This window comes from Anolis sagrei, chromosome 5 (assembly GCF_037176765.1).
Source record: "Anolis sagrei isolate rAnoSag1 chromosome 5, rAnoSag1.mat, whole genome shotgun sequence".
Lineage (NCBI taxonomy): Eukaryota > Metazoa > Chordata > Lepidosauria > Squamata > Dactyloidae > Anolis > Anolis sagrei.
Genome location: NC_090025.1, coordinates 130,980,679 through 130,994,732, shown reverse-complemented (window position 1 = coordinate 130,994,732; position 14,054 = coordinate 130,980,679). Strand labels below are relative to the sequence as shown.

At 40.3% G+C, this 14,054-nt stretch overlaps 1 protein-coding gene across 4 annotated transcripts in view; it reads left to right on the top strand.

Moving 5' to 3' along the window:
• ST7 (suppression of tumorigenicity 7) overlaps nucleotides 1-14,054 on the top strand; it is a 128,839-nt gene that overhangs the window by 18,870 nt on the left and 95,915 nt on the right. The window contains exon 1 of one of the 4 annotated variants that reach the window (XM_060777691.2): nucleotides 3,630-4,081. The exons of the other annotated variants lie outside the window; for them this stretch is intronic. Within the exon in view, the coding sequence (XP_060633674.1) occupies nucleotides 4,060-4,081 (22 nt within the window). The 5' untranslated portion in view covers nucleotides 3,630-4,059. Of the gene's footprint in view, nucleotides 1-3,629; nucleotides 4,082-14,054 lie in introns of those variants that run through there. 4 annotated transcript variants of the gene reach the window in all.

Genomic DNA, 14,054 nt, shown 5'->3' with positions numbered 1-14,054 from the left:
AAGGTCCTGCTTCATCCAGGTCATGAAACCAGATAACCAATCATAATCCAGTTGGTCACACTTGGAGCATCTCACCCCAATGCAACTTTGAAGGTGACATCCACAACCTACAGGGCTTGTTCTGATGTTCTGTATTGGACCTGGATGTTGATAGTGAAGTCTGCTTTGACCAACTCTGCCTCAAATGTCAAGTGGCAAATGGCCAGCATCTGATGTACCAGATTACCAAGCCGATGTACCTCCGTGTCAGTTAAGCCTTAATATTACCAAGGCATTTTTTACTGTGGAAAGATTTAATCACCCCAATTAATTGAACTGGTGACATACAAGTCCAAGGTATCTTTTGTGTGGATATTCAGCTGTAAGGCTAGATTCAGGAAATCTTCTGAAGTATGTATCTTAATTTTTCAGAAACAAATGCTACCTTGTCAAAAACAAATCAAAACTTAGTATGTACAAATATAACTTTTACAGCAAGGAGTACCTCTATTTTGACTAGGTTTGCTTTAGTTAGGTCTCCTTCTATGCCATTCCTTCCTCTAGACAGGGCATCAGTGAAAATGCAAGAGTTATGTGGCATCTATATTTATCAGTGACAACATATTAGAGTTCATTAGACCTCTTCCAGTTGTTTTAGGGCCCATCCAGACAGACCCCAAAATGCAGGCCATATGTTATTCCTTCCTCTAGACAGGCCATCAGTGATTTGCATGGAATCAGGTGAAAATGCAAGAGTTATATGGCTTTTATACTCATGATAACATATTAGAATTCACTAGGCCTCTTCCAGTCATTTCGGGGCCTATCCAGACAGGCCCCAAAATGCAGAGCCTGTGTCATTCCTTCCTCTAGACAGGACATCAGTGAGTTGCCTGGAATCAGGTGAAAATGCAAGAGGTATGTGGCGTCTATATATATTGATGACTACATATTAGAGTTTGCTAGGAGACTTCCAGTCATTTCAGGGCCCATCCAGACAGGCCACAAAATGCAGGGCCTGTCAGGCTTTTACCGGAGGCATCAAAATGACACCTCCGGTAAAAGCGAATTAATTTGCAACAAAGCTAATTTTAGTGAAATACGCCAAAAAAAGTTTGCCTTTTTCCTTTTGTATATTACAACAGGCTTCCAGTACAAAGAACTACAAAATAGATAATAGTAATGAAATTTAAGTCAAAATGGCAGTGTTTTCAAAATATCGGCTGTAATATTTTGTGAAATTCAAAAGACTCAGTAGCATGTGAGACCTCTATTAATTTTGCCAGATCTTTAGGCTGCTGGATGAAGATACTGAAGCGTTTGCTGTGGCCCAATGTATATGAGCTGCCACTGTGTTAAAGTATTCCAGACTGACTTCAGTTTATTAGTATTTATATAAGTCAGGTTCTTGTTTCTGAGCAACAATGTCACTTTATACAAGTAGTGAACAGACTATGGGATACTCTTTATTGAATTTGAAGATTAAGTACACAGCAACAAAATCATAATAATTATCTTTTGTAGTTGGCAGGGGCAGTGCAACAGAAATTTTCTCTGCCCTCCACTAATTCTCAGGTGCTCACTAAAGGACAGGAGCCCCAGAGGATGATGTGGTGACAATGTGGCAGAAGTAATAGCAAAAAAGAGCAATTATAGCAGCACCATTTTCAAGTGAGACAGACAGTTGAGTAAACCTAGGAGAGGGAAAGAAGAAGCTGTGGTTTGCTTATGGGAGGGAGAAGGAGAAGCTGTGACGGATGAAGAAATAGTCACAGGGAGGCTGCAGGAGTGAGCAATTGTAAGGAGAGAGAAATAATGATAGAAACCTTAGCTCAGTGTTTCTCAACCTTCTGAATGCCGTGTCCCCTTAACACAGTTCCTCATGGTGTGGTGACCCCCAACCATAAAGTTATTTCCGTTGCTACTTCGTTACAGCAATTTTGCTACTGTTATGAATCGTAATGTAAATATCTGATATGCAGGATGTATTTTAATTCACTGGACCAAATTTGGCACAAATATCCAATACTCCCAAATTTTAATCCTGGTGGGGTTGGGGGGGGGGGGAGGAATTGATTTTCTCATTTGGGAATTGTAGTTGCTGGGATTTATAGTTTACCTACAATCAAAGAGCATTCTAAACTCCACCAGCAATGGAATTGAACTAAACGTGGCACACAGAACTCCCATGGCCAACAGAAAATACTGGAAGGGTTTGGTGGGCATTGACCTTGAGTTTTGGAGTTGTAGTTCACCTATATCCGGAGAGCACTGTGGACTCAAACAATGATGGATCTGGACCAAACTTGGCACGAATCCTCAATATGCCCAGATGTGAACACTGGTAGAGTTTGAGGAAAATAGACCTTGATATTTGGGAGTTGTAGTTGCTGTGATTTATAGTTCACCTACATTCTGAACCCCACCAACAATAGAATTGGACTAAACTTCCCAAACAGAACCCCCATGATCAACAGAAAATACTGTTTTCTGATCGTCTTTGACGACCCCTCTGACACCCCCTCACGACCCACTCAGGGGTCCCGACCCCCAGGTTGAGAAACACTGCCTTAGCTACAATACATCAGGAAATGTAAGATAATGCTGGTCTGGAAATGTTGACCCCAGAAGATGTTTTGTAATATGGCTATTTGTGGAGTTTGTTCCAAACTGTGTCATATAAAAAAAAAAGAAAAATGAGTTATAGGTGTTAGCACATTGTTGGAAGGGAGTAGAATATTATGTACAGATCCAACTATCAAATTGTATGAAATCATTTCGGTCCAGGGCATGGATAATGGCAATTTATAGCAATAATAATGCATAGCCTCAGCACGTCATTCTTAGCCCCTCCAATTTTTGTAAAAGTTGTTCAGATGGATTTGGTATCTTTTGGAAACAAGCTCCACATTTGGCTTTTACTGACTGGAAGTTTCCAGTCTGTCTTTGTCAGGAGTGATCAACTTTACTCTTGAGACAATGGTATAAAGAAGAGGAATGTCACAGTTTGAGCATAGCCCAAGGTATAATTTACAAAGCATTAAAAGATATGTGTAATATATTTTAATTCTTTTTTACAATCTGGAAGATTATTTTCCTTATGAGTGATAGTACCAGAAAAACATGATCAACCTCTTTTAGGGCTGTCAGATGGATTTTGCATGCCAGTTGACTATACTTAGTTGATATTAACATGCACACCTTGAGATACTTTGTGGATAAATATTGTTGCTAATTTATAAGAAATAACTTCTTAGTAAATAATAATCTAAAGATTGTAATTTTTTCCTGTCCTTGTTAAAAAGCCATTTGCTGCAATGCATATTTTGAACAAATGATAACATATTTGGAATAGGTATTTTATTATTGTTGTTGCAATTGGGACTGTGATTGCAATTGCTAAGACATTCGTAAGGAAGCGTTTGCAGCAGCTGAGCAGATGTGCTTGCAGTGCATCAAGGGACAGCGTTGTCCCTCATCCTCTAGCATGGGGAAGGTTTCTTCTTCTTTTTAGTCAGCAGGGATGGGAAATATGTGTGATTCTTTGTCTTCTGTATTTTTTGACAAAAGAATTCCCACTTGAATTGTGGTGCTCTATTCAGGCTCCCTCTGAGCCTGTGGTTAACAGCAGTCAGTCTTTGCAGTGTTCTGACGTCACCCAGTGTATGCATAAGCTATGCTATTGTCTTACTGAGAGCAGGGACTGTGGATTGCAGTATCTGGTGTCTGCTACCTATTTCTGCCTCACTGCATCAGCAGAAGAGACCTGGCCTTCCCTTGGCTACTGGATTTTAAAATAATCCCTCCTGATAAGATATATGCACAACATTATCTTTTCCTTGTTTCTACAAAGAAGACCTGATTTGCATTGAGGGCTGCAGGAAAAGGCATTTTGCAGACTGAATCTTGGGAAGAGGACAGCAAAATCTGACGGCTGGATAGCTCTGGGACCGCGTTTGTCTGGCTTCATGATCCCTGCTGTGTAGCAGTCTCATCCCTCCTTCTCTCACAAACACCCCCCTCTCTCTTCCTTTCCCTTTCCAACCCCCCCTTTTGAGATACAAGCGTCTGGAGCCAGCCATGTTTGGCACTGAGTCGTCATGTAAGTAAATGTGTTATCTCCCTTTTCTTTCTGCTTGGAGAGGGAGGGAGCAGGACTTGTTCTGTGGCATGCTTTTGTGCCCAGTGGCTTCATCTAATGTGCTGCAGGATTACTCAGAGCAACGGCAATGAAAATCTGTGGGTCTGCCTTGTTTGTTAAGGAACGAAGGATGCTGAGGCGGTTTTGACCCGCTCTCCTTTTGCTGCATCTTTGACACTGGCAGCAAGACAGCTCAGGACTGCCAGTGATGTTGAATCCAGGCCCTTCAAGATGCAAAACAAAATGTGCTTTTGCCTGACTGTGTTCATTGTGTCCCTGTGTGACTGGCGCGCACACACAATTCATGTGTGTGTGAGAGAGATACAGTAATTAAAGAGTTATCTAGCTTACAGCGACAGCGTTTCAAAGGATGCTACAGGATTATGTGCTAGAGAGTTAGATCACATTTGATTTAACAACTGAGCATCTTGCTGCTGGGAAATAATAGGTATCTCTCAGATTGTGTATGAAGCAGCTGAAGCTTAGTTTGTATTTGAGTGGGGAGGCCAAGATGTGGGATCCAGTGAGAGGAAGACATTTTCAAAGGCAAGGTCAGAGGTTTGTGGCAAATAAAAAAAACTTACAAACCCATCTGCTGCAAAGAAGGCAGTGCAGAGGCATATCTGGGAAAACCAGGTGGATTTATTTCTATCTCACCGAATCAGGGGGGCCTTAGCAAAAGTGAGACAAAATTGTTAAAAAAACTATTAATGCATGTCTCAAACATCTTTGGAGATCAATAGTTCATTTTCAGGCTATTAACTTGAAAGAGAAGACAAAAATAAAATAATACGCTAATTTATTAGATATGGTGAATTACCTGAATGTAAACTATTTCCTTTCTCGATGGAAGAAGCAATTTATTTGCCATAGTGATCAATCAACAGCCTTGGTTAGCGAGATCTCAGTCTGGAATGGAAACATTATAGGATGAAAAGGTCCTGGTGGTTTTAAAGGGTTAATTTGGTCTTTTGATTCAGCTTCTTATGCTTTTCTGATACTATGCTGGTTCAAGGTCAAGGGTAAAAAAAAAATAATCATCTGTATATTGTAGTGGTTTTCTTTCCTTTCACTGAAAAGTGTTGTGTAAGTGGTTTTACCTCTTGACTTAGTTTTATTTTTAATGTTTTAAAATTGTAATGCATTTAGTCACTGATACAGCTGGAAGAATGTGGCTGATCCTTTGGTTTGGTGAGGCGACACTCACCACTTATCCTGGGGATATAACTTGTGGCAACCTGCCTGAAAAAAAGAAAAAAAAATCATCAGTATTATTAGTGCAGCGCTTTCTCTTAAGAATGTGTGGCGTAATTATGTAGTTAATGGTAAATAGCTGTCTATATAGTCCTCCACATAAAGGGCTTCCTTATTGTCTGTTGAACAAGACTCTTTGGTAGTGTCACCAGTATGCTCTCTAACTGCCTGCCTGTCTGAGAACAGCTGGGCTGGCTTTTGTTTCCATGACATCCAGATTAATGCATTTTCTCTTTTTTAAAGAAAGAGTGTGGTAGTATCAGAGCTAACCTAACAACCATTAATTTTGCAAAACACATTATACCAGCATTGGAACAAGAGAAACAACAGTCAAAATGTTAAAGAGTTGAATATTTCATAATGAGAGCAGGTAGATAATGTTAGTTAGGTGCTTTGTGTGCTGCCCCACCCTGTTTAAGGCAGGTGAAATGCTCTTTGAAACTGAGCAAGGACTAGTAGGGTTGGAGCCAATTGGAGGAAGCCTTGCCGTGTCTTTCCCTTTTCATCTTTATGGAGTGCCATTGTCTGTCCTTTGTTTGAAAGAGGCTTCCACTGTGCGTTTATTGTGATCAAAGAGAGAGGTTTGGGGTAGTATGCAGTGCACCTGGAGTGCTATTTCTGATAATAAATTTAAAGATAGCAAACCACAGGTAACAGTGGTAAGTTACTTAGAAAGATGTTCTGGAATTGAGCAGTCAGAGATGTGCCTGTATGCATCAAACATGTCTGAAATTGTAGACTGAAAGCTATTCTAGAGCTGTCCCTTTGTCCTGTAAGACAGACATCCCCCCACCTCGAAGTATTGGACTACAGTGCCTCAAATCAACTCTGGGGATGGTAGAAAATGTAGCATAGCTCTAGATTAGTCTACACTTGAATCCAGCAGTCTTTGAAGATAGCACTACTGACTTTGAAGAGGCATATTATTTGGTAAATGTTCTGTAGATCAACTTTCTCACTGTTCAAAATAGCTGCAAAACAAGGAAATGTTTTATAGCTATCCTTCTGAATCTGTCTTTTGTGCCTTGTAACCTAGACCAGTTCACTGATGAGCATATGGAAATACTGAAGGATCATATCCTAGAGCTTCCTTCCTTAATGCAGACAAGTCCTAATCCGGTGTTGATGGTAGAAGAAGAACATCATAGGTTCTAAAACTGTGTGTGGAGAAGCTCTTCCTATACTTCTCTCATTACAAATCAGATGGGTGGGAAGGAAATGATGAAGGACATCTAATTGGAGCCAAGCTGTAGAATAACGAGAGAGAAATTATTTCCCTGCATCGGGATTGTGTCTTCCTGAAACAGGGCTATTCTGTTTGATTCAGGGCTATCCTGCACTAGAGTAGGTCCATGAGGCCAAACTGCATGCTTGTTTTGAAATATAGCTATTCCTAAGAGAGCAGGGAACCCATATTTTATTAGGATCATATTGTGTGCATGGGTGAATTTGCTTTCACTGAATTCCAGATTTGGATAGGGCTCCCTGGACCTGTAATTTGTATGGCAAAATAATTACCAATTAAAACAAAGACATTAAAAGAATGGGAGTTAATTTACTGTCTCCAGTTTTCACAGTCTTCTAAAATACTTTCAGAATCTTGTTTAGGAGATATATATTATCTTTCACTCCCCCTTCTCCCACTATCTTGTAAAACCCACAGATGATAAAAACATGCCTCTTTAGCTATATTTTTATTCAAACTCCAAAATAGCTTTAGCATCATGATTTGGTACTTGGTGTCCTTCAAATATTCTGGATTACAATCCCATGAGCTCTATTTAGAATATCCAGAGAACAAGTATTATGGGATTTATAGTCCTAAGCATCTGGAGGTTACTAGGATGCCTTCTCCTGCATTGATAAAAAGCAATAAGTTGTGCACAAAGTTGGAAATACATGTTTCCTGTTACATCTGTGTGCCTTACTATAGTGCTCAGCCTACAGTAGCTACACATATACATGTCTGAGTGACAAAATTCAACTCTGTGGGTCTACACACTTATTTTTATTTGATTTTAACCCCACCATTGTTTCTAAAATATGGACCTGAAGATGGCTAACTATAATATTAAAACCCCGTTAAAATATAATTAAAACTTACATTTAAAAAGCAATTAAAACACATCAGCTTCTGGGTCTCTCTCAATCCACATGAGGTCAGATGATTTTTCCTTTGCTGTTTTGGATCCACAGGGATACCTGCAGCAGCAAGAATCATAATTGCTACTTCACTGAGCTTATAATGCATTGCAAGAAACAAAGGAAAAGCCCCCATTAATCCTTTAGAAAAGCAGAGTCACCTACTAAGGGCCCTTCCACACAGCTATATAACCCAGACTATCAAGGCAGATCATCCACAATATCTGCTTTGAACTCAGTTATCTGAGTCCACACTGCCATGTAATCCAGTTCAATGTGGATTTTGTACAGCTGTGTGGAAAAGGCCTGATAGCTTGAGGAAGAAGTAATAGTGATCCTCTTACCTCGTACTAGACTAAAGGCTCTTCCAGACTGGCCCTATATCCCAGGATCCAATCCCAGGTTTTCTGTTTATCCCAGATTATCTGGCAGTGCCTACTCGTATAATCTAGTTTAAGGCAGAAGACCTGAGATCAGATCCTGAGATATAGGCCCTGTCTGGAAGAGCCCTAGGAGACAGTGAGAAAAAGAGAGTATATCCAGCTTGTTACCAGTAATTCTTGAACTCCTTAAAAATCTTAAACTTGTATTATAACAAGATACCATACTTCTGACTTTTCTGTAATGTCAAGAATTTAGAAGAGAGTTTCTCAAACTTTATGAAAATTATGGCATTAGGGTAATATTAATTTTAGTGCCAAGTGAGTTTCCCTGGCAAGAGTTCCCTAAATGTTCCATATTCTTTCTTAACTTACTAGTTCCTCAAATGTTCGAGAGCATGAGATCCTTAGATATATAACTCCTGAGATAGCCAGTGCTTTGAACTGTGCTTGTAAGATGGAAAATTCTAATAGTCCTATATTGCTACTAGTAGAGATTTTTCAGGGTAATCTCTCACAAACATATCTCTCAGGATTCCTTAGATTCCCAAAATATTTGCTATGCATAGAAACTGGCTTGCAATGACAACTGATTGACAACAGTAGGTAGAGACAAGCAGTGTAATGATTAGGGACTTTTAGTTTTCAGTGAAAGTCGGTGCAGGTCTCAGAGCATACACGAGCAAAGAAACTTAGGTTTTTTGCCTCCAGGATCTGTAGAAGAATGTCAAAGAGTGTCTAAAACGCATCTGCACGCACATATATAAACAATTTGCGAACTGTTTAGAATAGGAGTCATATGGTTTTCTTGATGTCAGATTGCAAGGCCCAGCAATCCTAGTCAGCATATAGTCCATGAGATGGAGAATACTGGGAACTAACTGCAGTCAAACATAATTTGGAGAGCTATAGGAGTCACTCCTGATTTTAAAATAAAAAGCAAGAAACATAAGATGATTAAACAAAGTAAATGAAAATAATCTAAAGGACTGGCTGAATGGTAGTGAGATAGACTCAGTACGAGATGATCCTTTCAATTATAAATGTTGTTGAATAAGGTTGTGGATCATGCTTAGGTTCTCATTTGTAAATCGTCTAATAGTCAGACAGTATACACGAGTCTAAGGGTGTATCTATACTGAAGAATCAATGTAGCTTGACACCACTTTCACCTCCATGACTCAGTGCTATAGAATCCTAGGATTTGTGGCTTGGTGAGTTTGGTTGGTTTGTCTGTAGCTATAAACAATTTTAAAGCTGGGCTTTGTGGACAAACATACAGGGGCAGAGTTGTTTGTTCTGCCCCATAGTACATGAGGCTGGGCTTTGTGGACAAACATACAGGGGCAGAGTTGTTTGTTCTGCTCCATAGTTGCACAAGGTGGAGGATTCTTCTAGGTAGTGCCATTTTGCCAGGTTGTCTTTTGATTTGCCCACTCCACTTCTGAGTCTGTCCAGGGAGTCCCAAGTTGACCATTCCTGGTTTGCCCCTGAAGACAGACCTTCGTGGGAGCAAGAAACATAAGGGGACAAGGGACAGGGCCTTCTCGGTAGTGGCCCCGCGACTCTGGAACTCTCTCCCGCCAGAGGTTAGAACCACCCCAACAATCCTGACATTCAGGAAACAGGTGAAGTCGTGGTTGTGGAGACAAGCTTTCGAAGAATGAGACAATGATCTGGATGGAAGACGGTGTATATTCGATTTTAGTGTGACGACTGACCACTGTAGTTTTAAATATATGTGCTTTTTAAATGTTTTATTGTAATGTGTATTTCGATATTTTACAGATTGTATGTGTTTTTATGGTTGGAAACCGAGCTGAGTCCCTCTTATGAGGTATTTATTTATTTATTTATCGTGTCATCAGCAACCATTGTGTTACAATTCTAACAGAGCAAAACAAACACAGAGTTTAAAAAGAAAAAGAAAAAAGAAAGAAAGAAAGAAAAAAAACCCACACAGATTTTGTAAATTTGGTATTTGGTTAAATGTCCTTTGACCAGTATCTGGCCACTTGGAGTGCCTCTGGGGTTGCCACAAGAAGGTCTTCCATCGTGCATGTGGCAGGGCTCAGGGTGCATTGCAGCAGGTGGTCAGTGGTTTGTTCTTCTCCGCACTCGCATGCCGAGGATTCCACCCTGTAGCCCCATTTCTTAAGATTGGCTCTGCATCTCGTGGTGCCAGAGCGCAATCTGTTCAGTGCCTTCCAAGTCGCCCAGTCTTCTGAGTGCCCAGGGGGGAGTCTCTCATCTGGTATCACCCATGAATTGAGGTGCTGGGTTTGGGCCTGCCACTTTTGGACTCTCGCTTGCTGGGGTGTTCCAGCAAGTGTCTCTGTAGATCTAAGAAAACTATGTCTTGATTTAAGTCGTTGATGTGCTGGCTGATACCCAAACAGGGGATGAGCTGGAGATGTCTCTGCCTTGGTCCTTTCACTATTGGCTGCTACTTCCCGGCGGATGTCAGGTGGTGCAATACCGGCTAAGCAGTGTAATTTCTCCAGTGGTGTGGGGCGGAGACACCCCGTGATAATGCGGCATGTCTCATTAAGAGCCACATCCACTGTTTTAGTGTGGTGAGATGTGTTCCACACTGGGCATGCATACTCAGCAGCAGAGTAGCATAGCGCAAGGGCAGATGTCTTCACTGTGTCTGGTTGTGATCCCCAGGTTGTGCCAGTCAGCTTTCGTATGATGTTGTTTCTAGCGCCCACTTTTTGTTTGATGTTCAGGCAGTGCTTCTTGTAGGTCAGAGCACGGTCCAAAGTGACTCCCAGGTATTTGGGTGCGCTGCAATGCTCCAGTGGGATTCCTTCCCAGGTAATCCTCAAAGCTCGGGATGCTTGTCTGTTCTTAAGGTGAAAGGCGCATGTCTGTGTTTTAGATGGATTAGGGATCAGCTGGTTTTCCCTGTAATAGGCAGTAAGAGCACCTAGAGCTTCGGAGAGCTTCTGTTCTACCATCTCAAAGCTCCCTGCTTGAGAAGTAATGGCACGATCATCAGCATAGATGAAACTCTCTGTCCCTTCTGGCAGTGGCTGGTCATTTGTGTAGATGTTGAACATGGATGGAGCAAGCACACTCCCCTGAGGCAGGCCGTTCTTCTGTTTCCGCCATCTGCTTCTCTGGCCCTGGAACTCAACAAAAAAGCTCCTGTTTTGTAGCAGATTTCCTATGAGGCGGGTGAGGTGGTAGTCCTTTGTGATATTATACATTTTTCTCAGGAGGAGGCGGTGGTTCACAGTATCATAGGCTGCTGACAAGTCTATGAAGACAGCTCCTGTGATCTGCTGCCTTTCAAAGCCATCTTCTATGTGCTGGGTCAGGTTCAGCACTTGCGATGTGCAGCTTTTGCCTTTTCTGAAGCCAGCTTGCTGTGGGATCAGACAGGGGTCTATATTTTCCATAATTCTATGCAAAATAAGTCTTTCCAGAACTTTGTAGAGGTGGCACAACAGGGAGATTGGTCTGTAGCTTTTTGGGTCATTACGGTCTTTGCCTGGCTTCAAGATGGCTATGACTCTTGCTTTCCTCCAGATTTTGGGGATCTGACAGGATGCAGAAGCAACCAGAAGCAACCAGAGACGACTCTTATGAGGTGAGAAGCTCGGTATATAAAACTTCGAAATAAATAAATAAATAAATTTCCTGGTTTAGCTGCCCAGAGAGATGGTCTTGCAGGTTTAACGTTAAGAGGAGTGGTGGTTCTCATGAAGCTTTTCCTTGATTTGAGTTTACTGGATGTCATAGCATAGCACTGAGTTACAAATATAGTAAACTACATTTATTCGACAGTGTAGATGTACCCTAAGAAATCTATTGGACAAGTTATGACAGTCCACTAAAGGTGATTTGTGACTATTGTTTTATGGTTGGAGAGCTAAAAAGAATGAATGACCATAACTTCTCATCTAACCAATTGTTTTATTAAATAATTCCATTATCAAGTTTCCAAGTCTTTTATCCCCATGATGAACAACTTGAAAATTGCTGTGTGTCTGGGTAGTTGTCTTCTGTAGTCCAAAGTATCCTTGTTGCATGCTGGTAAATCTCACTGAAATAAATGGATGTGAGTAAACTCATACTGTATGTTTAAGGTTGCACTGTCAATAAAATGATGTTGTTGTTCTACAAATAAAAACTCATATTTAATAACTTAAAATACTCTTGATAATGGTGCATATTTTAATAGCTTAAAACATGGCATCATTTTAATAACAGTGTTATGTTATGAAATATGCAACTCATTCACAAGAACCCCTTTAACAAGCATGTTTTTCAGATCGCACCATTAACAAGAGCAATATAATAATGGCCTCTAATATTAGACTGTTTAATAACTATTCTGATCAAACTGTTCTGTTCAAAATGCCTTCAAACTCCATGGACAAGAATATTCAAGACCAGTATATTTAGGTTTGCTGTAGTCTTTCCACAGACATCTGAGCTGAGTTTTTGGGCCACCAGTGATCCACAGACCACAGCCTCAGAATCTATAATCAAGACTTGTGTAGTTCTACATTTTCATCCCAATGTAGTTTACCTGAAAAATACCTACATGTCCAAATGAAGCCTGCCAGGTGGAAGTCAGGGGGAAGCCTCAAATGCCTGATCTTTAAAACATGGAAATAATTGGGCTCAAGAATCTCTATTTCATTATTTCCACTGCCTTGGTGGGTGGCCACAATTGAAAGTGCCTGGCCTTTTTGAAACGCTGAATTGAACAAAGATGTATTACTCAGAGAGCTGGGAAGGAGAAAGGGTGCATTTCATTGTGAACAAATTTGCTTCTGTCTCTCAAAAATCTTTGGATATTATCCAGTTTCAAATTTGCACAATTCCTATTGAAATAAACAAGCAGATGAATGATTGAATGAAGGTTTGTCAGGGAGAAATATAGCCTTTCTTTGGAAAGGCTAGCTAAGGTGAAATTGACATTTAGACATTGTGTTCTGGCCAGCCAAGACCTGGCTTTGTCTTTGAGACACAGAATGCATTCTTTTTAGGGCATGACTATTAAGATAGGAGAAGAGACAAAACAATAATGCATCCACCCATAGCTGAGCCTAGTTTGTTGGTTTGCTCCATTTGAGTGCAGCAACAGATCAAATCCGAGCTCCACCATACTGTTTTGCTTCCTTTTACTTGTTCCATAGCATTCCCTTTTCATTTTTCCACAGCATTGCAATCTTCAGATGTCCTATTTACTTAATTGAAAGCCCCAATTACATATCGTAGTGTTCTCCTTTTCTTCGCAGATGGTCCCCTCATTGCAAATTGGGAACAATCTCTATTGACAATCTGTTCAGGAAATGCCTGGCACAAACCCAACACCATAGACTTGGGCACAATATATTCTGTACTGTATATGGCTTCAGACTAAATTAGTATCTGAATTTAAAGGAGTGGAATTGTCAAATGAGGAGAAAATAGAAGAACAATTGCTGGTGGTGTTTTGTTTTGGCCTGGCTGGCACTTTAAGATTGATAGCCATTCAGCTGGGGTGGTAGCAATAAGACTGAATACCAGCTGTGGTTGTGGTGTTCTTAGCTACTGTGAAAATGAGGCATTTCCATTTAATTTGCATCTTTCATTTCCTTTATGAAAAATCTCCCAGCAAACAAATGAGTGCAGCAATAACATTTGTAAAACTGTATATTCAAAATTATTTCTTTTTGGTGGTGCAATGCATTAAAAAATTACGCCTTTATGGTTTAAGAGGATGACTCCCTCCCAATTATTTACTCTGCGATCTAGCTTTAGAGCTAATTTACAGAATGTTACTTGACTGAGTTTGCTATCTATAATTCTGTATCAGCTATTCACTAGTTCAATTTTAAGTAAAATCTGCAATGAGCATACAATACAATATTTTATACATATCCATACATATTCTTCCCCAAAACATGCATGAAAAATCAAGACTTCCTTTAAAAAAAACAAAAAACAGAAATTGATCTAAATTATGCAGGCAGTACAGCTGACAAGTGACTGCGATTAGAAAGGTCTACATCAGGGGTTCTCAAACTTTTTAAACAGAGGGCCAAGTCACAGTCCCTCAAACTGTTGGAGGGCCGGATTATAATTTGAAAAAAACATCAATGCACATTGCACATATCTTATTTGTAGTGTAAAAAAACTCTTTAAAACAATACAAT